General features: G+C 45.5%; 1 protein-coding gene across 1 annotated transcript in view; it reads right to left on the bottom strand.

The window, feature by feature from the left end:
- Positions 1-1,147: 1,147 nt before the first annotated feature.
- The window catches only part of LOC311233767 (protein Aster-B-like), a 264,385-nt gene continuing 238,622 nt past the window's right edge, over positions 1,148-26,910 (bottom strand). Inside the window, exons 10-21 of the mRNA XM_084320782.1 lie at positions 25,697-25,904; positions 23,357-23,540; positions 21,512-21,658; positions 19,451-19,569; positions 19,054-19,196; positions 18,689-18,792; positions 15,132-15,335; positions 6,755-6,845; positions 3,796-3,807; positions 3,501-3,608; positions 3,134-3,254; positions 1,148-1,246 (exon numbers count right to left, since the gene is read on the bottom strand). Coding sequence (XP_084176908.1) covers positions 1,157-1,246; positions 3,134-3,254; positions 3,501-3,608; positions 3,796-3,807; positions 6,755-6,845; positions 15,132-15,335; positions 18,689-18,792; positions 19,054-19,196; positions 19,451-19,569; positions 21,512-21,658; positions 23,357-23,540; positions 25,697-25,904 — 1,531 coding nt within the window. The 3' untranslated portion in view covers positions 1,148-1,156. The remainder of the gene's footprint in view (positions 1,247-3,133; positions 3,255-3,500; positions 3,609-3,795; positions 3,808-6,754; positions 6,846-15,131; positions 15,336-18,688; positions 18,793-19,053; positions 19,197-19,450; positions 19,570-21,511; positions 21,659-23,356; positions 23,541-25,696; positions 25,905-26,910) is intronic.

Raw genomic sequence — 26,910 nt, 5'->3', positions numbered from 1 at the left:
GGAACCCAGAGCTACACAAACGTCTAGATCTACAGTACCACAAGTCAGCATGCCAGCTATCCCGTAGAGTACATTCTCACTGCTGCAAGTCAAGCCCTCTTTGTCAACCTGTCTCTAAACTGAAAAGGGCAGAGCAATGCTCTAGCTATAGACTAGAGAATCTCTTATCCCATGATAACATGAACATACGATACAACATAGAAACTCAAATCCAAGGCGTAAGCTCTCAGGGAAACCGGCCCCTGATTTGCCACTCATGCCTGGTAAAAAGTAGCCCTGACTGCCATAGACTTCTACTTTAAAAACAAATCTCTACACGCACACACCCACCCACCCACACACCCACACATACACACCCACACACACAGAGAAACATATATAATTATATTTGTATATAATACTATATCCTTTTTTTTATATCCTTCATGATGAAATACTGTACGCTGATTGTTGTTTTAATATGGTCCCCAGGTTAAATGGTGGGAGTGAGAAGGTTTACTGCAGCTCTTAGTGCTCCACAAAGGACCTCCTGGAAACCCAAATTCTTCTCCCTTTTTTCTGCTTCTCTGAGACTAATGTGTAGATTATTATTCCAAAAAGCGATGCAAAAAAATTATTTATAAATTAAAATAAATATGAAAAAAATCGCATGCTTTCAGTCAGTTCAGATGCTTTTGTCTGAACGTGAACTTTGTGGTACATGACTCACTGAAAGAGGGGATTCAGAACGGGGATGAGGGATGAATGACACAGGGAGTTAAGCCAAGGATGAGTCCTGGCACACAGGATGCATTGTGGTGCACAAGGCCACCCGTTCTAGCCCAGGTGGATGAGGTCACTCTCGTCTGTGGTCACTTATCCCGGAGGGGTGTGGTCTTCTCCCCAGGTGGATGAGGTCACTCTCTCGTCTGTGGTTACTTATCCCGGAGGGGTGTGGTCTTCTCCCCAGGTGGATGAGGTCACTCTCTCATCTGTGGTCACTTATCCCGGAGGGGTGTGGTCTTCTCCTGTTGTATCCATCCCTGTCCTCTTCCCTCCTTCCGCGCGCTTCGTCTTGTCTTTCGCGGACAATGTCTTTCTTTCCTCAAGCTAAAAAAACAAAACGTTAGGTTGGATGGATATTGCACATCATGTCACACACCCTGGGGGCGATCGGTCAGTGATACTGATTCTCCTTCTCCTCTGATTCAGAGTCGTGGTCCCTGAGGTCGAAGCCCTTCTGGAGGTTAAGTAACGAGTCCTTCATCTGGGGGTGGGGGGGGGGGGCATGAGAGATATAAGTTAGTGGCGGTTGACAAGAGATCATTTAAATCAGACAAGTCGTTTTGCTGACCGAGACCATAATGATCTCATCACAGGAAGCAAAAAGCCTTGACTGAACGCCAGGCCTCAGGTGAAACTGGATATGACTGAGGGAGGGGTGGACAAAAAGGTTGGCCAGATTTACCATTTAACCTGATAGGTAAGTACAAAAAAGGAAACACCAAGATATAGTCACATGTCTTAAATGGGCCGTTGTTCCACCACAAGCGGCCTCAGTGTGTCAAAGCATAGATCCTACAAATGGAACTAGAGCCCTGTTGGAGGGATAGGACACCAGACTTGCATGGTAAGTGATAAAATCTGATGTTTTATTGATGGTGGTACAAAACACTGCCTTTGGCACTGTTCCAGAATCTCCCTTTACTGCAAGTGTTCAACTGGGTTGAGATATTGTGAATGAGGGCGGCTAGGTGGTGCAGTGGGCAAGGCGCTCACCACCAATGCAGGAGACGCTGGGTTCGAGCCCAGCTCTCCGCATTGCTATCAGCTTGGCTGGTCGTTCATACTAATACAATTGGCAGTATTAGGGGGTGGGAAGCTGATGGGTGGGGATCGGACGTTGTGGACAGCGACTCCTACAGGTCGGTTGGTGCGCCTGCGCAGCAGAATCAGGAAGCGATGGGGGCGGCGTGCCCTCACACGCAGACCCCCGACGCTGAGAGATTGCGCTGTGCAGGTGAAAAGATGCGACGGCTGCTTCCTCGAGTACCGGAGGGGACACGTGATGTAAGGCTTCGTCCACATTGCAGCCGGCTTGTGGGAGGCATAGTCTAACAGCATTCGAGACAGGGGAGGGTAGAATTGGACGATACGAAAATTGGGATGGGAGAAAAATAGAAAATGGGAGAAAAAGTTAATAAAAAAAAAAAATACAGTATAGATATTGTGAATGAGATGGCCACAGCGTGGTTGAAATCCAACCGTTCAGTGACTACTCGTGCCTAGGAAAATAATGATAGAACCTGATGAAAGTGATCAATCACAATGACTGTATTTATTGGTGTGTATCTCGTTTAATGGGGCTAAGAGGACCAAAACGATGGCAAGAAAATAGAGCAGTTTGAACCAGAATAGAACTAGCAGAATGTAATTTGTGTCCTTAATTTACTTCATTGTGTTTCTTCAAATTTCGCTAGAAATATATGAAGAGGACGACTCAGTAATTATAGCACTGTTCCAAAATGGATTCCCCCTTTACCACTGGGTGACATCAGGAATTGATACGTGGAACTCTCTAGTTACTTCCGTCACCTGCTCTGGGAAAATAAGCAGACAAGGGACTCAACAAAATGAATTGAATGAATCTTAAATTGCTTATACCAGTAATAGTAGAGGAGACTTATTTGATTGAGCAACATATTTGCCATGTTTAGGGTTGGAAACATTTTGACATGTTAAATTCGGAATGTCATTCAGTGGATCTTTTTTTTGGGTGCATACTGATGATATATTTCACCTTTTATGATTATTTACAAAAAGCGAGGGTAAATTAGGCTAACAATTTAGCTAGTTTTGATATCAAATTGAGAAAATATTTTATTTACAATATTGAAATTGACATTCCTGATAGTTAAGCAGTTGATTGCTATTTGCACAAGTCAGTTTCACTAATGATCCGAATGGCATGTGTTGAGTTTTCAGTGAGGACATCGCCTCCCATTCATTTTCCCACCTGTCTTCCCTCTTCTATGTCCAGCCTCTTTGGTGACATATCGTGTTGTAAGAAGTAGTGTTGTCTGCCAGTGCTTTGGGACCACATCCTATTCTGTTATGACTCTGGGGATTCGGCAGGTTACCTGCACATCCTCACCTCATCTAATAGCAGCACTGAGGCCTTGAGGATCTCCTTCCATTTCTCTAGCTCATCGTCATGGTAACGCTGTTGTGACTCCAAGAGTTGTGCCCATTCCAGTTGGGACTGAGGAAGTTTACTGAAGAGAAGCACACACACCAGGCACGCACACACACACACACACAAACACACACACACACACACACACACACACACACACACACACACACACACACACACACACACACGCACATGTTATTACTTAGTTGTGATCAATACATTTTGCATACACAAGATGAAACATTGCAATATGGGTTCTGCAAAGATCAATAAAACTATTTCCTGCGGAAGGACCTCTGTTGGGGTACAGTTCATATGGTTGTACCTCTCTTCTGAAGGCAGTCCTTGCCAGGAGGTGAGACTCTGTGTGGTGTACTCCAACACCCACAGCTTGTAGAACAGCATCATGTTCAGAAGGACCAGCAATATCAGGCTAGAGAGAGAGAGAGAGAGAGAGAGAGAGAGGGAGAGAGAAGGAGAGAGGGGGAGAGAAAGGGGGGGGGGGGAGAATGGAGAGAAAACTTAGATAATATTGCACAGAATAGTCTCATTTTGCAACTTTTTTAGGGAGAATGAAGCCCTTAAACGAACAACTAGGGTGAAATGATGAAGTTGAATACCTTATACAGATCCTATGGGATGCATTTGGAGACGAGGAGAAGGACATAGAGAAAAAGAGATAGACAGATTACAACACCATCATAGAGGGACAGTGAGAGACAGTGGTTCCCTCCCACTCTCAAATACCTTTACTGGAGTGACAGGAGGGGGGGGGGGGGGGTTGAGTAGGTATGGTTTGAGATGTCATAGAATGTAATACAAATACAAAAAGAGTGGATTCCAGTGTTAAAAATAAGACACAGCACACATAGATGGATGGAGTATGATATGTGATTCATAACACAAGAGTAAAATAACATTTCTAAAGCCACCTTTTTAATTGTCGATTACAGTTAAAGGAGAATACCACCCATTTTAAGAATTCACATGTTCCCCAGGTCTGTTCCGTCAGTACTTGTGAACACACACACCAGTCTCTCCTAGAAATCAAAGCTAGAAATCTGAGAGAGAACCCTTCAATCAGTAATGAATAGAATAGAATAGAATAGAAATACTTTTATTATCCCGTGGGAAATTAGACACTGCAAATCGCTCAACATTTAAACATTTAGACAGGACAGGTCACAAATTAGAATAATAACACAAATCAAATCAAGTTGCCTAGGATAAGAGTAGAGTAAAATAAAATAGGATAAAATGAAATGAAATAAAATATACAGAAATAAATACAGTAAGAATATGCTGAGCATACTGAGCATGGGGTAAACAATTGTCAATATAATTATAATTTAAATCTAACTAAATGAAATATGAAATATATATTCCAGTATTCAGTGTAACTAGGTGCAGTATGCTTTAGGTAGTGTATTGTCCTCCTTGGGTTCCAATAAGACTTAGATCAATGTCTGGCAGCCGTCGCTGCCCCCTGTTGTGGAGCCTGGAGGCCGCTAGTCGCGTCCTCCTGCCACTATTGAGTTGCCGCTCTGTGCTCAGTGATGCAGTGAGGCACAGTGATGCATTATATAGTCTGATGGCTGTTGGAATGAAGGACTTCCTGTGCCGTTCAGTGCTGCATTTGGGTAGTGTGAGCCTAGCACTGAACATGCTCCTCCTGTCAGCCAAGTCTGTGTATAGTGGATGGGTGGGGTTTTCCCTGATGGCCTGGAGCTTAGCGAGGCTCCTCTTCTCCGCCACCCTTGCTAGGGAGTCCAGCTCAACCACAACCACGCTGCTGGCCTTCCTGACCAGCTTATCCAGCCTGGTTGTGTCCACTGCTCTCAGTCCGCTGCCCCAGCAGGTCACAGCGTACAAGAAGGCGCCCGCCACCACCGACTCATAGAACATCCTCCACATCCTTGTACAGACATTGAAGGATCTCAGCCTTCTGAGGAAGTAGAGTCGGCTCTGGCCCTTCTTGTATAGTGCTTCTGCATGTTTTGACCCGTTCAGTTTGTTGTCGATGTGCACACCGAGGTATTTGTACACCTCAACCATGTCCACATCAACTCCCCTGATGGAAACGGGGGTCACGGGTGCACTCCTCCTCCTCCCCAGCTCCACAACCAGTTCCTTGGTCTTCGCCACATTTAGCTGCAGGTGGTTTTTGTCGCACCATGTGACAAAGTCCACTACCAGTTCCCGGTATTCCCTCTCGTCACCGTCCTTTATACATCCCACTATCGCAGAGTCATCAGAAAACTTCTGAAGGTGGCAGGACTCTGACCGATAGTGGAAGTCGTTGGTGTAGACAGTGAAGAGGAAGGGAGAGAGGACTGTCCCCTGCGGGGCCCCGGTGTTGCTGACCAGTCTGTCTGACACACAGCTCCGTAGGCGCACGTACTGTGGTCTTCCCGTCAGATAGTCCACAACCCAGGACACCAGGGGGGCCTCTACTTGCATCGCCTCCAACTTCTCACCCAGTAGCCCAGGCCTTATGGTATCGAAAGCACTGGAGAAGTCAAAGAACATGATTCTCACAGTGCTCCCCGGCTTGTCTAGGTGAGTGTAGGCTCGGTTCAGCATGTTACTGGGATGTCAAATCTGGGGCTGCTCCAAACTAAAGACAACAAATGGGGCTCTGACTTTGTGAGGCCATCAAATGTTTGTGTGAGCTCTTACACCCAAATTGGGTTTCTATTCTCGCATTGCTGAACCAGAGTGAAAACTTAATTTGGGTGGAAAAACTGGAATATTTTATGAAAGTCAGAGCCCCATTCACTGTCTATGGAGCAGCTCCAGATTTTACTTACTAGTGACATCAGCAATTTGAGGGTTCTCTCTCTCTGATTTCTAGCTTTAGGAGAGAGTAGTGCATGTTAAAAATGACTCAAATGTCCTGGGACCACAGAAAGAACAGAATTCTTAAAATGGGGGATATTCCCCTTTGAAGGTGCACTATGTCATTTTGTGAGAGTCAGAGAAGTGAATAATTTCTAAGGTATATTTTTACAACTGTCCTCAGAGGGAAATTGGATCCCTGTAACACAGTTTGAAGCTAGAACGCTGTATACCTGAAAAGTTACTATTTCATTGCTGTCGTTTACAAAGGCAGGGCCTGCAATTCTGTTAAGATAGAATAATTCTAAGAACAGCAAATGTCTTACAGTAAATGTCTTTTGCAGGCTCAGCAAACAAATCTCAGAACTGCATAGTGCACCTTTAACCCATTGAAACCGAGAAACACATGTGTGTATATGCAGGCTATATAATGCATTATTAGCAGGTGTTTTTGGTCTAAATAGGTTAATATAATAGACAAATCTGGTTTTGTGGATCAAGAACTCCAAATACAGGTCAGGAATATTCACCCAATTCATCTCAAACCCTGCCCTCTTTCTTTGATCCTCCAATCACAACTGTTCAAACTAAGTTTGTCCGAGGGAAGCAACAGTTGTGATTGGAGATTTAAGAAAAGAGGACAGGGCTTGAGATAGATCAATTCACAATTAAGATACTAGCTAACCCAGCCCCATACAGATCTCACTGCAACGGTCCCAATGATTATGTTTGGCTACTCACACAAGGCTAATGATGAGCAGGAGCTTAGAGACACTGTAGAGGGCCAGACCTCCTGGGGCGTGGTCAGGAATGTGCCTGGTCTGCGTAGAACCTAGAGGATGAGAACATGGGGCCATCTTGGATCAATGCTTTTCTCAGGACTTCACAACGTTAAACAATTGTTTAATTAAATCAAAAAGTCAAACTCTATAATCAGTTATCTTAAAGGAGCACTTCATATTCATTTAATTTGACAGTTATTGAGATTTAATGAGTTTGTATAATAAATTAGCATTGTTTTTGTTGTGAGTACTGCTTCTGAACAAGTGCCTCAGCCTGATAGCTCCCCCCGGAGGTCACGTGGCTCTGTCACTCATTCCAGACTCGCATGCTTCCCTAGAAGCGCCCAGTCCACACCGGCTGCTAATCTACAATCAGAGGCTCCTGTCTCCTTCACAGTGATGGAGGGGAGTATAAACTAGGGCTGACCTTCGACTTTTTTTGGAATTCGAAGCTTCGGGGCCGAGATTCGATTTTAATTCTTTTTTTGTATTTAATTTTTTTATTATTTTTTAAACACACATATAAACAAACATGACAACACACGATAAGATACACAAGCATTAATACACAGTGTATATCCAACGAAATTACCATTTATACCAATGTCTTATACAGGATATACCCCTAATACCTGTTATCTAAAAACCTACACACATATGCTCCAGCTCGAACCCCCCCCTCCCGGACCCCTCTTTGGATAGTACCTCCATTATCCCTCGCTCCTAACCAGACACTACCATTATAAGCTAGCTTTTATTCGATTTTAATTCTATAATTAATAATAATAATCGATAATAAAAATTTAGATTTTTTTTTAAATCTTAGACAAACAAAACACTTTGCTTTCATGAAATATTGTAAGCTGTCATTTGAGGCTTTATAAAAGCAGCACAATGAACACAAATCTGTCAGTGCAGAGTCTGACCTCATCTTAAATAACAAACAGCACCCATCTTAAATAACAAACAGCATTGCTTGTTGTAGTTCTGTATCGTATAGCTCTCGCTCGGCGTCACTCTCTGCACTGTCCTCGCACACGTGCACACGCACTGAATAAAGACCACAATGTACCTTTAATCCCAATATTTGTCTGACCACACCCCTATCAGCTTACCCATATAAGCAGGGGTGGGGCCACCCACTCGCCTCCTTCTCGCTTTCACCACAAGGAAGTGCCTCGGTAGATCCCCACACTTGAAGTGATGGTAGGAGAAGAGTTGGAAAGCAAGGATACGTTGACATCATATCTTTATTTTCTCTCTCACTATTTTCGAGAAAATACGGCGATATTGTCTTCGTACTGGAGTGTCTGGAAGATGATGATCATTCTAAAAATCCTCCACCGGTTTTCGTATTGGGAGTTCGCGCCGCTACATGCTTTTCCAACTGCAGTCCTTGCTGTGTGCTGGTTGCGGTAAAGACACAGCTGGGCTGTAGGACGCGCCGCTGTTGTGAGAAGCGGTGGGTTCCAGGTTTGGTGAGTTATGTTTTGCTGGCAGGCTCCACTTGTCTGTTAGTGCTATGGGGGCTAATTGACAATGTTTATGAAAACCGGCCCCAGGCTAGGGTCCTTTGTTCAGCCTCTTAGGCGACAGAAGACCTTGGTCTGAAGCCCATTATAGTTTTAACTAGTGGGCCGCGACCATTAACACTGGTGATCCCTGTGTTTTCTGGACGAGTGGATATCTCTCTGCCACCGTGTAGGCCCCTTCTTTCATATCCAAATGAGAGTATTCCCTCACAAGGAGATATGGGCATAGATGTTTGATAGCGGAAGATCTGTGTTCAAGTCAGCTACACAGGCCAGTTGGGTATTGTGCTGGCTCTGTGTGAACATCTTGTTTCTCTTTTCTCTTAAAAAGTGAGGAGGGTTTCAGAACGGCGGCCTGTCTGGGTGAGTGTTATATCATTGTGTACAAGTTCAGGTGATAGCTGCTTAGCTTACGTGCTAGTGGTGGCCTACTGTTAGCCAGTCAGCTGTTAGCTGCGGCGCTGGCCTGCTGTGATCACTAGGTGGCCTACTAGGTTAGGCTAGGAAACGTTAGCTTGCTGCTATCGGCCTAGGCCCAGCGTGGGGTGGCTCCGGCACCTCGCGCGTCGCCGTGGTTCCCGACTCCCCTCTCCCTCGGGGAGAGGCGGGGGGGGGGGGATTCGAAGCTCCCCTCTGGTCGCGCGCGCCGTTCGCTCGGCGTCTCGCGGGCAGGGGCGGTAGCGTCCGACGGTTAGGGCGGCCGTTAGCTTAATGCTACTCTGTTGAACGTGCTTTGATTATAACATGTTTTAAACACTCTTGACTACGACGTCATCTTTGGCAGAGGATGTTCGTCGAACCTGCCCTGGGCCAGGACGGCAAAGCCTGCGTCAACAAAGGGGACCGTAGCGACGGGTTGGAGCGGCGACGCTGCCCAGATCGACAACACAGGACGGCTGTGTTTTCTACGGTGCCTTGAGACTGCACTTCGTTGATCTACGCTCCGGGTAGGCGAGGTTTGGCCAGACCTTATACACGTCTTCTGGCTTTTCCCTTCTAAATGTTTGGTAAATAACGATGTTTTCCAAAAACGTGTGTTGCTGCAATACATTTAGGATGCAATACATTTAGGATACGACGCGAGTTATGTGTGAATTGTCTTGTCACTGGTAATAGCTTCTCCGTGCAAATCGGGTTCTTGTTACAGATGTGAAAATGATCTGGTTGTTGTGTGAGAAACATCATGTGTGTTTATATGTACCGTGTACTCACAACTAAGGGGGTTAACTAACCTATGAAGCTATGCTTAGTGACAAATGAGTAAAGAATGATTCTTTTCTCAGCCTGTAATGACAATGAACAGTGTGTTCACATATTAACAGGTTTTCCTGTTTTAACTGGCCGTATTAAGGGTAAAGTAGGAGGATTGTGTTTCCCCCCGGTTCCCTGGGGACTTCTTCATCCTCCTATCAGAGTGGACATGTTGTTGCACTACATTGTGTCACTGTGTGGTAGGGATACGATGTAACCCTTAGCTTGATTGCTGAGGTTGTGCTAAATCTGCTGGAGTAACTTTATTTTCCTAAAAGAAAAGATTGTTGGTCGCTTTCGTGTGTGCTTAGCAAGGCCTGTGGCCGATACTAATCGAGAATTATGTATTCTCTCATTATGAAAAACGGCGTTCCTCTGTAGAGTGTTTTTGCCATTTTTTATAGGTGATGATGGGTTGTGTGTGTCATGTGACCTACAACTGGGTTGGACTGGCCACAGAAGCACATGTGTAAGTTTGGACCGGGGCTCTTAGAGAGCCCTCTCTATTCTGTGTTTTTTCCTTAGTAAAAATCAGATAGCAGGTTAGCTCATGCGCTGTGTGAAGCTGTCAGACGCTTCATAGAGCTGACTATGACTGTGTCATACTCTCTTTTTGTCATTACATCGTATCATGGGTGTGGGGTCGTAAAGGGGTGAACTGGTAACCTTTCCTCTCCCCCTTTTTTCTGTTGGTCAGGGGTACACCCCCTGTCCTTCAAGGTTCCTGTCACGTTGCGGTCCCGCACGTTACGGGGTGGGGGGGGGGGGGGAGGGAGTTTCATGGTCCCACGGCCTGGAATATTGGGCGTACGTCACCGTGCGCGTCTCTGTTGGTAGGACTTCCGTGTGCTGTTCAGGTCCATGTGATGGATCTGTTTTGGGGGGTGGTCAGGGCTCCTCCTCACCAAGCTCCTATTCGGGCCTTCTGTGAGTTGGGACTCCTCCTTCCATGTGAGGGAGCCTCCTTCAGAGTACAGAGCCTCCTCCTCAGATTGTCAAGGTGAGTGGACCCTCTAGAAGGAGTCCTACTCTATTGTGTATGTATTCGATTCAATTCGATTATTGAGTGTGTATGGGTTCAGTGCCTCCTCCCCGGAGAGCCCTAAATCCAATTTTTTACATGGCTCAAGGTGCAATATATTCTTTTCAATCTGTACAGCTCGCGTGGGAAGTCTCTCTGGGGATTCCCGTCTCCTTCCTATGGGAGGGTGGTGGGATGTAAAAATGTGAAATTTTTTTACCCCCGGCTGTGTAGACTGGGATACATACTGTTGGTGCTTCCTTCTTTTCTACTAAAAAGAGTTGGAGTTAGGAAGTGTCACACCCCTCTTGTCGTTCCCCATGGCGCCTTGGGGATTCAATGACAGGTCTAAATAGCCTGTTCATTGATGTGGGTGTGTCCCGACGCACGTATAGTGCTAGCTCGGGGTGTTCTGTAAACAGGCGACTGACTGGCACGCCTTGGTTGCTTGAGGTTAAAACGGCGTTTTTATAAAGCAACTGGGATGGGGTTTTTTCCTCTTCCGACGACCAAATCCAACGACCTGGTTTTTGTCATCGATGGATTCTCGTTCATGTCTGGGGGATGATGACGGAATGGATCTGAACATATGTAGAGGGGTCTCACGCCCTGGGGGTGGGCCACCGGGCGCGGTTCGCCCGAACGTCTGGGTGGCGCCTTCTTTTCATGTTTAAGATCAACACGCATATCTGCCCTTTCTCCTGGAGTAGGCATGTCGGCGTGGTTAGGGCACGGGACTGGTTCTGGTCACGCTGGTCCGGATCAGTTGAACCCGTTGTCCGCCGGGGATGCAGATCTGCTGTTCTGGTACCCTGAGGGATTTGGGCTTTTTTCAGGGGGAAAAATGCCAGGTTGGTCCGGGTGTCACAGGGTTAAGCACTATGGAGACCCTGGTTGGGTACGTTTTTTACTCAGCACTGTCGTAATGGCTTACGGCCATGCCAACCTGTACACGCTCGATCTCGTCAGATCTCGGCCGCTACACAGGTTGGTCCTGGTTAGTACTTGGTTGGGAGACCGCCTGGGAATAGCAAGTACGGTGTGCTTAGGGGCTGGTTCTCCATTCTTTTTCGCTCCTCTCTCACGCATGGCAAAGAGGGGCCTGTTGGGGTGGTCTTTGACCTCCTCTGGTGACCCTGTGCTTCCCGTATCGCCGGGCCCGGTCCGAAGTAATGTTTCGTCGACCCGTAGGCCTGGGTTAACCCTTTTTTGAAAAACTGAAACACTTGTACTGCGGTATAGCCGGTGTATACCCGCAGGTGTGTTTTGGAGTTTTTTCTTGAGGGGTTATAGGAACGACCACCGCATTGGGTAACACCAAGGTGGTTGATTCCCTGGTGTGTTGGAGCAGTGTCAACTCCCGGGTTCACCGTTTGAGGGTGCCCCTGCACGTTCATGACGTCTGCCAATCGTGTCAGCCTTCTCTGCCTCAACCCCGCTGGGTGTTTTTTTTTTAAATGGAGGCTTGGTCATGCAACACCGCCAGCTTACGCCCCTTCCGCCGGGGCGGCTGTGTTCAGCTGTCCCCTCTGGCGCCTGTCTCGTCCGCAGTCTCCAGGCTAGGGTTAATAGCCTGTTGCCTGGGTTTTCCCCGGTGCGCTGCCTGCTTCCGTTGGTTAACCTTTTTTGTGTGCTTACGGGCCATGCTGACTGCCTGTTCTGCAGGGTCAGTGTGCCAGGCGGTGTACTATTGGGGGGACAGGGCCCGCTCGGCTGAGGGGCCTTTGTCCGAATACGCTGGCGATGTGGGGGGCGGGGTCACTAAGTGCCCACCTGGTGGGGTCTTGATGCTGGCATCATGGACTTCTCCGGGCCCCCGTTCCAGGGGGTCCAGTCCCTTTGGTGGGTCTGGGTCTTCCTTCGCGCTCCGCTGCTACGGCCTTGCCACGGGGTTGGGTTTGCCCTTGACCCCGTGATTCTGGGGGCAGTAACGAGGTTGTTTCCTCCGTTCGTTCCCGGGTGGCATGCGGGTTGTGCGTGTGTGTAGTCGTGGGGTCAAGCCACGGCTGCTCACCCTGTGCGTCGAGTTGCTTGAGTGCCTCTTCGCACGGTCGGGTCCGTCGCCCTCCCGTGAAGCCCCCAATAGGGGGGGTGCCCTCCATTAGGGTGGGTCGGGGGGGCTCGGCCCTCCCTGTTCTGATGGTTGTGGGGGGCTTTCAGCGGGGTGTATTTGTCGGCCGATGGCTCTCGCTCGGCCTCCCTCGTGCAGAGAGTGACGCCGAGCGAGAGCTATATGATACAGAACGTTAGGTTATGACTATAACCAAGTTCTGTTAGTATAGCGACGCTCGGCGTCCGACGCCGCTGCAGCCCTTGATCTCGCCTTGTGGTGAAAGCTTGGGAAGGAGGCGAGTGGGTGGCCCCACCCCTGCTTATATGGGTAAGCTGATAGGGGTGTGGTCAGACAAATATTGGGATTAAAGGTACATTGTGGTCTTTATTCAGTGCGTGTGCACGTGTGCGAGGACAGTGCAGAGAGTGACGCCGAGCGTCGCTATACTAACAGAACTTGGTTATAGTCATAACCTAACGTTAACAAAGAGAGGCAGAGTTAGTTGATTTTGCAAAAAGAAAAAAAGAAATATCATATATTTATTTAATTTATTTTTTTAACACTTTGTGCGCCATTCAGGTCGTACAACGGGTTTCAAGTTCATGCGAATTCTGCCAGATCACGGCGTACAACGTTATTGTGATCATATTTCATATTTTCGCGATGGTATTCATATTTCACTCACGGAGCCTTGTATGATGCTGTGGGACTCAGCACAACTCTGCAAAGCTTCAACACTGCCACCTGGTGGATGATCGGCGAGTTGCCAAACCGGATATGCCTGTTGCATATCGGTGCGTCTCCTAAATCCGTCCGGCCACTCGCATATCATCCCAGGACTCTAGCCACACACCGTGAATATGGATCGCTGCCATAACTCAATAATCCACATGATTTGGGCGTGTATTATACAAACCGGAAATGGATCGCCTCGATTCCCATCAAATAACTGGGATCTGTTTGCTCCAGTATCATCGCCCAACGGTAAGAGGAGGCTGCCGTGACTTTCAGCGTTTTTGTTTATCATTATCGATGCAAACTGCTCTGATCTATATATCACCCCATACTACATGAAGCATTTAACGACGATCACGGAATTATAAACGACCCCCCCCCCCCGTTCACCCGCGCATGATCAGTCATAACGTTTAGGACCATGTACAGTTGACATTTTCAATATAGCTTGGATCGGTATCAAACGGCATTTGATAATCTATATAATGCATTTATGCCTATATCTCACGTTCTAGGAATTACTGCAGAAAACGATAAAAACATATTTATATTCTAGACGGTATTTTTGTATGAATGTGTGAATGAAAAAGTAAAACGTTCCTACATCCTGAACGATAGATAATCGATGTTGAATGGGCCATAGTAATGTCAATTTAGCAATACAATTTAAAAAGTTATAGCCCTGCAAAGAAGGTAAACATCTCCATAGACTTAGACTGGTGGCAGTGATCAAACATGGATGGATATAAGCGTGGCAGTTAATGTGTTAATAATCTAATTTTATTTTCATATTCGAATCCCATGCCCATCGAATGAAGCTTCGAAGCTTCAAAGTATTTAAGACAGCCCTAGTATAAACGTTTGACCAGCCCTGAGGACAACGCAAGTTTGTTCTGCCAGGAACAGTAGGTTTGCATCGTTAACCTTTTTGACTATTTTGTCTATATCTTCGTATTGAGATTGCATTTGAAAATTCTGACTGTTGTTGAATCCTCGTTTTGTTTGATGCGCGTATTGTATCTACCGGCTGGTAACCTAACCCTGGTTTTCATCCCTTGGCGCTTTGGTAATTGTTTGCTGGTTAACTAACCCTCACCTCTCTCTCTCTTTTTGTGTGGGGACGCCGTTCCCGAACCGCCACGCTCGTTGTTTTTCCGCTCGCTTGCCCCCCCGTGTTTTTTCCCCCATCGCCTGTCCCTCGTGTTAAGCCCCCGGGACTCCCGACTATTCCCGGGAGTTTGTCTAGGCAACCTTGACCCACTACATATACAACACGGTGAGACACACACACATAGTCACCTGCTTCCCGACACATTTATTAAATACACACTTCATATCCCAGGCTTCCGACCTGCCAACACTACACCACCACAGTCGTTTATTTTTCTTGTTGTTCTGTTTGCCTTGAACCTTGTATAATAAATACACGCCGTTTGGCGTTTCTCCTCTTGAACCGGTTGTGTTGCCTTAATACGGGTCCCGTTCCTCTGTTCCCATAACAGTTTTATGGTTAAGTGCCCCTATAAGTCTAACAACAGTTGATTGTGAATGACTGTATGGTATGACCTATGGTTATTCTACCTACATTGGACACCAAAAGGCAACATTTTAGAAGTATGTAGGAAATGGAAACCTTTTTGATACAGTATATATTGAAAGGAATCAGCCCAGCCCCGGATTTCAAATTCACCTTTAGTTCTACCGTATGTCGTTGACCCTTGCCTATCGTTGGCCCTTGGCTGACCTGCTACATGCTTGATGTGGCGCGTGACCTCTCCCTCGTCCTCGGGGGTGGTGACGGGGCTCAGGGGGTCGTCCATGTGGCCCGCGGGCCTCATGTGAACCAGGGGTCGTCTCCTCCTCCGCACCGTCCCTGCCACCCGCACGGCCTTGGACTTGGGAGACTGTCTCTCCATGAGCACCACCTCCACCTTACTCAGCTCCAGCTCTGGAGGGACGAGCCAGGAAGAAAGGAAAGCGGTTGGCAGTGATGTACCTGAACACGTTCATGAAGTCGTTCATATTTTGGGCGAACGTGAACTGAACGTACTGTATTTCCGCTAGATGAACGTAATTGCGAACGTGTTCATTCTCTGCGCTCTATCACAGTATAACTTTGTTCAAAAGTGTGCCAGATTTGGGACGGGTGCGCACGCACACACACACACACACACACACACACACACACACACACACACACACACACACACACACACACACACACACACACACACACACACACACACACACACACACACACACACACACACACACACACACACACACACACACACACACACACACACACACACACACACACACACACACAAACCGAAAGGTTTCGGTGTGTGCGTGTTGTGCGCGGAGAGAGATACTTGTTAATGCGCGACGCGGGCCGCCCCTTCAAGGCAATGGTAGGGGAAACACTGATAAATAATCAGTGTGATGGAAATGCCAGTATTCTGATTGCTGTCTGTGGTTCTATATGGGTTGTGGCAATAATTTGGACAAATAATAGCTCGCAGCAACGTATTGAAAAAATAACTATAAACTAGTTCATTTTTGAAACCATGAACTTTAGTTCAATTTTTTTATTATGAACTATGAACTGAACTACCGGTAGTTCATTTTAAAATGTGTGAACTGTGAACTGAACTAGTTCATGTAGAAAGTGAACTTTCCCAACACTGGCGGTTGGATTGGTTAGAGCAGAGGATCTCAAAGTTTTGATGACTGAGGGCCAATTTAGGGAGCCAACATGGGGCCGCCAGGGACAAAAGGGAACACATCTCGTGAGTCATACAGTACGCCAGATGCCTAGTTACTATGCAACTAGTAGCCTAGCAACCTGTTATTGGGAAGAAGGAGGAGTGCACCTGTGACCCCCGTTTCCATCAGGGGAGTCGATGTGGACATGGTTGAGGTGTACAAATACCTTGGTGTGCACATCGACAACAAACTGAACGGGTCAAAACACGCAGAGGCACTGTACAGGAAGGGCCAGAGCCGACTCTACTTCCTCAGAAGGCTGAGATCCTTCAATGTCTGTACAAGGATGTTGAGGATGTTCTATGAATCTGTGGTGGCGGGCGCCTTCTTGTAAGCTGTGACCTGCTGGGGCAGCGGACTGAGAGCAGGGGACACAAACAGGCTGAATAGGCTGGTCAGGAAGGCCAGTAGCGTGGTTGGGATGGAGCTGGACTCCCTAGCAAGGGTGGCGGAGAGGAGGAGCCTTGCTAAGCTCCAGGCCATCAGGGAAAACCCCTCCCACCCACTATACACAGACTTGGCTGACAGGAGGAGCATGTTCAGTGCCAGGCTCACACTACCCAAATGCAGTACTGAACGGCACAGGAAGTCCTTCATTCCAACAGCCATCAGACTATACAATGCATCACTGTGCCTCACTGCATCACTGAGCACAGAGTGACAGTTACCATCTTCCTGGACTCTTAGTTTTGAAACAGCACTGTGCAATATTACACCTACTGTAGACCTCAGTATATTTTTACTGTATTTATTTAATGTATATTTCATTCCATTTTTATTCTATTTTATTCTACTCTTATCTTAGGCAATTTGATTTGATTAGTTTTGTTATTCTTATTCGTGACCTGTTCTGTCTAAATGTTTAAATGTTTAAATGTTGAGCGATTTGCAGTGTCAAATTTCCCTCGGGATAATAAAAGTATTTCTATTCTATTCTATTCTATTCTAACCAGCTGTGATTCCTAACATGACAGCTAAGCCCAGGGGGCCCAGTGTTTTAGTTTCACTTACAAGCAAAGTACTGTGTGATGTGATGCACGTTGGTTTAAAACTGTATTGGAACCAGACCAAATATAATGCATGCATTTACATCTTAACGATAGGGATGGGTACCGAATCTACCGAGTACCGATTCACGTGTGATCCACCGGTGCCACATTTCGGTAATGCAAAAAAAATTAAAGAAACCGATGAAGTGTGCCGCACGTTCATGTCAACGACATGCTTACCTAGGATTTTACTTCATTCAACAACAAAGCAGTCGGGGGAATGGCAAGCCGAAAAACGGTCACAAGTGTGGTTACACTTTACAAAGCTAGATGCAGACAACGCTTGCTGCAATATTATATATATATATATATTAACAAATTGTTCTAAATAAATAATAATGATAATAAATCATTTGAAGTTTGGACTCATTTTGTACAACTGAGGTAGGTAGATTACATTTTTAGAGACTAAAGTACAGAAAAAAGGTACCCAACCCTACGACTCAGCCAGAAACATTTCCGAGGGCCGCCATTGGCCTGTGGGCCACACTTTGAGAATGCCTGGGTTAGAGTAACATATGGTTGGTATAGGCCTACTGTAACAGACGGTTAGCTCTAAGGTGACATCAGCTTTTTAACCAATCCCTCCCCCCCAAAAAACCTTAGTGTTTTTGTATTAATTATATACTGTATACAGTATAAAGAAATACCCTTTTATTTTCTTCTTTATCTAACACTAAGGTCGCTTTCACATATAGTTTTGGTGGACTCGGTGCGGTTCTGGTGGTGAAGTTGCGACATTGTTGCATTCTTCATTTGGTTCGCCTGCGTTCACATAGCAATCTGTGAGGCGCACCGAACTATCTGAACAATGTCACGCGGTCGAAAAGGGCGCTTGTCTATTGGACAGTGGAAATGTGTGTGTGGCTGCGAGCCCATGTGTGCGCGCGCGCGCGTGTGTGTGTGTGTCTGTGTGTGGACTACGACCCCTCCAGATCAGCGGAGGCGAGTTTTGACATGGCATTGATCCATTGTTCTATTGAAGCACATTACCACCATCCTCTCGCTAAACAACTTGTACACCACGTTGTTTTTATGAGTGCCCACAAGTAGCTGTTTTATTAATAATATAATAAGCCGCGTTTTTTCTTCCTTCTTCCCAAGATGCACAGATATATAGATATATAGATAGATAGATAGATGCAGTGTGCTTGTTTTGCAGTGAATGAATGCTGCGAGCAGTGGTAAGGTAATAATAGTATTGACGTGGCATTGATCCATTGATCCAATGCCGTGCGCCTCGGTAATAATAATAAGCCGCGTTTGGTCCGCGAACCGAGTTCGACACGCATTCACACAAACCCGAAAAACCGGACTATCGAATTCTGGTCCGAAAGTCCGGACCAAACAGCCCCTGTGTGAAAGCGACCTAACACACCAAGGTCAAGCTACATTCATGCAAATGTCAAAGGCTTTGACCAGCATGTCAGACACCATGCTGACCAGCACATCAGCACATTGTGTTGTGTGTTGTAGTGCTGACCTAGGTGTCTGAAGTATTCGTCCAAGCCGCTCCAGGAGTTCCTTTCAATGAAGCCCTTGACGAGCCCCCATGGCTGCTTCCTGTACCGCAGCTCTGTCGATACCCTGCATGACACACACGCACACACACACACACACACACACACACACACACACACACACACACACACACACACACACACACACACACAGTTGAGTTAAAACCGCAAAAAATTCCTTTAACCTGTGAAATATTATAAAGCTGAAAATCACCTAAAATGCTTTTGAATATGCTCTGGTTTGTAGGTTTTGGTTGAGGTAAAGGTAAACTCTGAAGGTAAACTCTTCAAACACATAGTCCTCCCACATGGAAGTAAATGCCCTCACCTTAGCCGACACTTGTTCTTAGCCACTCTGGTGAGCACATAGCGGTTGAGAGTGTAGAAGTAGTCATGGTAGGGCACGTCGTGGGCTATGACCTCAGCATCTATGATGTAACACTCGTTCTCCTGGCTGGCCTTGTACAGAGTCTAAAACACACAACAGGACAGAGTCTGACAAAACCATAGCTGGAAATAACGTCACTCTATTTGTTGAAAATTAACAGAATACTCAAAATAAGAGTGTCAACGGTTTTCTAAGTAAATTAATTATGAAAGAAAAAACGATAGCTTTCCCATTATGGCTGATGTATCTTCAATGTATTTTGAGGAAGCTAATGCTCGCTTTTGTAGGACCATGTGTTGTGCCCGGGAGTGACCAGTAGAGGGAGTCACTGTCCTACCTGTGTTTCTGTGACAGTGGCCGTCTTGGGAGCCAGGGGGTTGGACAGAGCCACCGTGTACATGATCTCTCTGGTCCGGTTGCCCTCCTGCTCTTTCTTCCATGGGTGATACACGATGTCTGCGAGATAAAAGATGGCTCATAGATATTGTTCAGGATTTCAATAGGGTGCAGCATCAATACACTTTAGGCCAATCTCAATACCCCCCCTTGGCCGTACCCCGGTTTCGGTTTCCCTTTGAGGAAATGCTTATTACAACTATTTCCACTGCTCCAAAGCAAGAGAAAATGTATGGTTTTAAGTATCTTTTGACGGCGGAAAATGATGGGTATCTCAGTTTAACCATCATATACGGTGAAACTGCTCAACTGGACAAACCAAGCAGTAACGTTCCTCATTCCCGGGTCGTAGAACGGCAGTAATGTATGTAGGAGAGAACTGTCCGGTTACAGAGAACCGGTGGTGTTTTGTAACTTATATATTGATATTGAGGATAAACCACCGAATTGTGTGGCTTTTTCTCTCTAGACGCACAGCATTCCAAACATTTCAGTTCCACTATGCTGTAGTGTTTGACATACAATAAATACATAGGCCTATCATTATTATATGTAACTACACTGTAGGTTGTCCCATTTCATAGGTAAAGATTTTTGTAGCTCCATTCTGAATGGCCACTACTCAGTCGAGGGCACTCCAAAACTAGGGGTAGGGCCAGGTGAAGGGAATCTATATGCTTAAGTGCCCATGTGGTAAGGCATATGTCGGTAAGACAACACATGCTTTAAAAACACGTATTGCTGAACACAGGAGTACGATACGGAATGGGGATGAAAAAAGCGCAGTAGCTTTACATTTTAAAAAGGCACACCACAATGTCTCATCACTAAGATACCTTGGAATAGAGAGAGTGCATCTTCCAAGACGAGGGGGAGATATAGATAATCTCCTACTGAGGAGAGAAGTATGGTGGATCCATTATCTTAAAATGATGGCACCAACAGGACTCAATGAGGACTTTGACATTAGACCTTATTTGTAAATTTAACTTATAGAGGGAGACAGTCAATGGACTTTTTGTTTGTTTTTTTCATATTTTTTTTTTTTTTCATTTTTGTTTTCAGTGACTAGGACTTGTACCTTACACACTGCTGCCTATCTGTGAATTATGTCTTAATGTTGTGTTTAATATAGATATTTCTCAAATCTTCTAAAAAATGTCAAATGAAAAGATAAATTGTTACTTAATCATGTATAAAATGTATCAATCATGCAAGTCTTGGGACCGCCCCTAATCACCAGGTGGGGCTGATATTCAATTTAGTTCACTTCCTGTATAAAAAGATGTCAGTGTTGTGTTGTCTTCATGCTTGAAGAAGACCGGAAGGGTCGAAACGTTGCATCTGCCTTTTTGTCAATTAAAACACCTTGGAACTACAAATGAGTTGCGAGCCCCGCTTTGTCCTATGTATTACTGTTTTTACAGTTTGGCTCAGCACCAACAAACGGAGGATGTGCGTTTTTTTTTTTTTTTGGGAATTAGGATTGGGCCTTTAACTTTATGCTCTCATTAAGGAGCCCTGGGAGGTATCATTCCATCAAAAAGAAAAAAACACAATTCATTATTTATAATCTTTTTTTAAGTATCTCTGTTTTTGAAATATTTGAAGAAGAAAATGTTAGCATTTTGAAAGCAATGCTTGTGTCTGTGAAAATGAATCACATATATGTCCTTTTATACTATATAACTATTGTCTGAAAATGCCAGGAAGCTGTTTGGAAACATGCTTCATACCACATTGACTTCTACTAGCACTGCTAACCAATTACAATAATTACAATAATATTTGCTTTTAAGATGCAAATATTTGTAACATATCATATTTTATTTTATTAATTTGATCAAAATGTTACAAAAAGTCTAGCACAATACTGTGTCTGGAAGGCTGGAGGAAATGGAGGAAAGGAAGTAAGGAACCAAGGAAGGCAAGAAGGGTTGTGTCTTTATGTGTCTTTATGAGGCAGGCCAGTAGTAGAGAGGAAATAATGTGCTAATCTCACCTGAAAATCTCCTTTGCTCCAGAAAGTCCCTCATGAACTGTGACTCTGTGAAGAGGATGTCGTATATCTTGTCCACACTGACCTTGTACACCTCGTTGATGTACTGCCTACCATTCAGGTCCTCATGGAATGGTTGCACCTCACCTACTGGAGCACACACACAAACACACACACACCCACGCACACACACACAGAAATGCCTTAATCTATGTACACATCCCTTGATAAAAATCAAGGGGTACATTGCAGACCCCTTAAACATGCTTACATTTCAGTAAACCAAGAAATGTACTTTAAGGAGTTGTAGTTGATTTAAAAAAAAAAAAAATACAGGGTTTATGGCCCTTACCTTTACTTATTCCACGGACAATTCTACAGAATTTCTTTCTTATTATTTTCATTATTTTTTTTATTATCTTTTTCCCCCTTCTTTTTCAGTTTTTCTCCCCTCCCAATGTTAGTCGTTATGCCAATTCCCAATCCCCTTCCTGGTCGTTGCGCACTCTACCCCCTACCGTCGGTCTGGGAGGGCGGAGACTATCACACACTTCCTCCGACACATGTGTAGCCAGCCCACCGCTTCTTTTCACCTGGCAGCGCGGACTCTTATTGGGAGAGTGTAACGTGTGGAAGGTCACACTACCTCTCCCAGATCCTTCCCTTGCTGTGCAGGCGCCCCGACCGAACTGTAGGAGTCGCTGTTTACAACAACCAGGACCCACCCTCGCCGGGTTTCCCACCCGCTAACACTGCCAATTGTGTTAGTATGGACGGTCGGCCAACCCGGAAGCACCACAGCTGGATTCGATCCCATTGTCTCTGTGGTGGTAGACAGACGCTTAGTCCGCTGCGTATATATACGTGATTGGGCGCCATCCTTTGAAGGCCAACCACGTATATATACGTTGTAAACTCGGTTTTGCTTTTATTTCATTTTAATATCCTACTCAATGTCACAGAGCTGTATTTTGGCTGGAAACGGCATATCGGGACTCCGAAAGTGCAGTACCGGCCAGATCCTGGTATTGGCGCTGTCTCGATAATGCAGTTTCCCCTGTTGCAGACCGGGTGTCACTTTTATTTCGCTCCGGGTTAGCTTTTCTGTTAGCCTAAAGCTATGGCTTTACCAGATCGCCTGGAATACTTTTTGCGACGCTGAATTCAGTATGCAGTAAAGGAATATAGCATCAGCCAATCTACCAGATGGCGATCAAATAATTGGGAAATTATTTTTGGAATCCAACCGGCCACAGGTTTTAACGTCAATTTCAGTCTGATCGGGCCTTGTTCTCATAGCCATCCACCCGGTCAGCGTATGATGTTGCAATAACGAATGCCGTTATTGGTAATCAATAATCAGAAACGACCCCCCCCCCCCCTTTTCATGCATTCATGGTGGAACATGATACCGATCATATGCATTTTGATTTTTAACTCTAGCTTGTGTAGGGCCGAAACGCCAATCGATTTAACGTTATTAGCTTAGCGCCCTATAACTAGCTTTGCAGGAATTACCCCAGACCATTGCGGTATATAGTTCATATTCACAACGCTATAAAACGGGAACGTATTGATTTCTTTATGGCATATTGAAGGGAAGGTTTATACTGTCAATTGACAATGACAATGGACACATAGCAATAATATTAAATATAGATTTAGCTCTACAAACAACCTCACACACAGTGAAAACTTGTAATGAAAAGCTGGCCTCATAGAGTGGGATTAGACGGGTCCCAATGGCCCCGAATGTGGTGTAAAACAGAGTGACTCTGTTTCCTAGTGTAAATGTTAAGATGCGTGTCTGTGTGCGCGTGTTTGCGCATGGCCTCCTCTTGCGCGCACCTTCATCGTGCGTCTCAGACGAGTCGCTGATCTCGGTCGGCAGGTCCTCGTTGTCGTTCAGGTCCAGCGAGGGCGAAGGGGCGAGACTGCTGGGCTGGCTGCTGGGGGCCTCGGGCAACAGGAGGGTCAGGAGGTCGGTGTCGGGGAGTGGGGCGAGGAGGTCCTCCACCACGGGCAGCTCGTACTGCAGGAATGGGACGAATGTCCAAGTTGAGTCTAATCGATCAGAAAGCACAACGCTGGCACAGAAAAATCCTCTTACGCGTGGTAACAGTGTTAGAATAGAATAGAATAGAATAGAATAGAAGTACTTTATTGATGCAGAGGGAAATTCAGCACCATAGAACATTTAGGTAGTAAAACATCTAAAATAATAAGAATAACAAACTGTCAAAGATATACTAGGGCTGACCTTAGAATATTTTTTTGGAATTCGAAGCTTCGGGGCCGAGATTCGATTTTAATTCGAAGCTTCGAGATAAAAAAGAAAATAATAATTGTTTTTATAATTTTTTTTTTTTTTTTTTTTTTTATGTTGTGGGACTTGTACAGCACTTTGTTCAACTTTGTCAGTGCTGTAAAGTTTAAACCTTTTTAAATCTTAGACAAACAAAACACTTTGCTTTCATGAAATATTGTAAGCCGTCATTTGAGGATTTATAAAAGCAGCACAATGAACACAAATCTGTCAGTGCCGAGTCCGACCTCATCTTAAATAACAAACAGCATTGCTTGTTGTAGTTAATTAAGAGAGGCAGAGTTGATTTTGCACAAAAAAATCATATATATATTTTTTAAATAATCAAATTTTATTTTCATATTCGAATCCCATGCCCATCGAACGAAGCTACGAAGCTTCGAAGTATTTAAGACAGCCCTAAGATATACATTCTAAAATATGTATATACATTCTAAAATATACAGTAATAATAATAATACAGTAAAAAGGTCAAATGTAGATGTAAAATGTCCAGGAAGATATGCAAGAATTTATACTGTTACACTGTGCTCAGTGAGGCAGTGAGGCACAGTGAGGCGTTATATAATTGTCTGATGGCTGTTGGAACGAAGGACTTCCTGTGACGTTCAGTGTTGCATCTTGGGAGTCCAACACTGAACGCGCTCCTTCTATCGGCCACGTCCGTGTAAAGTGGGTGGGAGGGGAGTTATTAACATACCGTAATTCCTCTAATAGTAACCCCGGCTTGTATTTGTTTCAACTGTAGCGGATACCAGGCTTGTATTAGGAGGAGGCATGTATAAGAGAGAGGCCTATATTTCTGATTTTCAAACAGATCATAATGGATAAATCAACATTTTGTGTCAGTTTGAACCCAGTAAAATGTACTGGGTTCATTTATTGAAACCAAGCAAGTACTGTATGAAATACCGTAGTAAACAGTGCAATTACAGGTGGTCAAAAAAAGTAAAATAGTGCAATCACAATACTGGTATAATAATAATAATAATTACTTCGTTTTATACAATTCTGAGGTTGGCTTACTCTCTTGGTAAACATTAACACCATACCATTATATGGTATATTTACTGCACAGCCAGCATATAACAACAATAACTCTAATATACATGAAACCCGGCTTGTATTAGGAGGCCGGCTTATAATTGCTTAGCTCAACAGCGCACCCGGTCATTAATAGAGACCCGGTTTTTAATTGAATACCGGTTACTATTAGAGGAATTACGGTAGATACTTGATTATACTGTATGTTATAGTCATGATTTTTGTTAATACCTACCTACCACAAAGTTATTTTCAATCTCAAGGTGTACAACAAGCCTTTGAGTGACTTAGAGGCATTTTAGATTTAGCAGCAGCCCACAGAGAGAGAGAGTAGCTTGAGCTGACTGTAAATCAGTAGAAGAGAAGCTAACATTGTGCACGCCGTAATCAACTTATAGGCCATCTCCTGGTCCGGCTGCTATATGATACTGTCGTGGATATCAAATCCCTACCCCTCCCATCCTCCATTGTCCACTATCCTGTGTCACCCCCCCCAACCATTTGACCTATATGGGGCTCCCCCCCCGTTTCACACTATAAAGGGCTCCTCCCGACTCCAATCAGTCTTCTCTACCTGGGTAATTTCAGCTGATCACCTGGGGCGAAAGCCTCAGCCATGTATCTAACTATCTTGTTATATCCATCTATATCTATCTGGCTAATAAACCTTATTAACCGGACCTCAGTTGACTGAGTACGTTATTCATGATATTCACAATATCCTACAATACACATATGCTTGACACAAGATACTAGTTGGTGCTGGTGGTGGAGGTACACAAACACTTTTGGATGGCGCTGAATCCAGCTGTACTCACGGGGACCAGAGGCTCGGTGCTGGGCAGGCAGGGGAGGACGAAGTCCCTGCGGGGTACCGGAGGCTCTGTGCTGGGCAGGCAGGGGAGGAAGTCCCGGCGGGGTATCAGGGGGCTGATGTCGTGCTTGGCCTCGGCGCTCTTGGCCAGAACACTGAGAGTGTCGTGGATGTTGTCGTTACCGTCCTCCGCCGGCAGCTCTTCACAGTACCTGCACCATGGAGACGGACAGCAGCTGTAGGTCAAGGTTACCAGCTTGCTGCACACTGCCCGCGCGGGGCTGCACGCATGCAGAGCCATGGAGGTGGGTACCAGCTTGCTGCACACTGCCCGCGCGGGGCTGCACGCATGCAGAGCCATGGAGGTGGGTACCAGCTTGCTGCACACTGCCCGCGCGGGGCTGCACGCATGCAGAGCCATGGAGGTGGGTACCAGCTTGCTGCACACTGCCCGCGCGGGGCTGCACGCATGCAGAGCCATGGAGGTGGGTACCAGCTTGCTGCACACTGCCCGCGCGGGGCTGCACGCATGCAGAGCCATGGAGGTGGTGCATATGTCCATATATGGTCTCCTCATGTAAAGCATGTCAAGTCTGTCACAGATAACTATATAAAAGCATTATGGGAATGTATAATGGATATGGATGTATAGAGCCTACCTACTGTATGTAAGGTCAATGCACGTGTTAACCCTTTCACTACCACACTACCAAAATGGTTAACCCTTTCACTGCGACAATACAGAAGGTTAACCCTTTCACTGCCACACGACAAATGGTTAACCCTTTCACAACCACACTACAGAAGGTTAACCCTTTCACAACCACACTACAGAAGGTTAACCCTTTCACGACCACACTAGACCGTTAACCGTCTGCAATGTGGTAGTGAGAGAGTTTATTTGACCTCTGTTTGTGAAGTTTAGTTTATTTGACAGGAACCTCACACCATTTAAGGTGTCTGCATTAACTTGGCAGGGGGGTACAGTCAAATAAAATACAAAACAATCAACACAATACAAAACAATATGGCACAAGAACACAGCCTACATGTACCATTGTGTCCATTTAATGCACACAGGAAACATTTGATGAGTCAACAATGCGTACATAATAGCCTATTGAAAGCAGGGTTCTGGTGGCTTTGGTGTGGGCTGGATTATTGTGAAGTGGATCAGCGCCACTCTGTCCTGCGGAGGACAACATAAATGGCAACAAA

Source organism: Notolepis coatsorum, assembly GCF_963971535.1.
Source record: "Notolepis coatsorum genome assembly, chromosome: 8".
Classification (NCBI taxonomy): Eukaryota; Metazoa; Chordata; class Actinopteri; order Aulopiformes; family Paralepididae; genus Notolepis; species Notolepis coatsorum.
The sequence above is the reverse complement of the archived record's forward strand: the minus strand, read 5'-3'. Positions and strand labels throughout refer to the sequence as shown.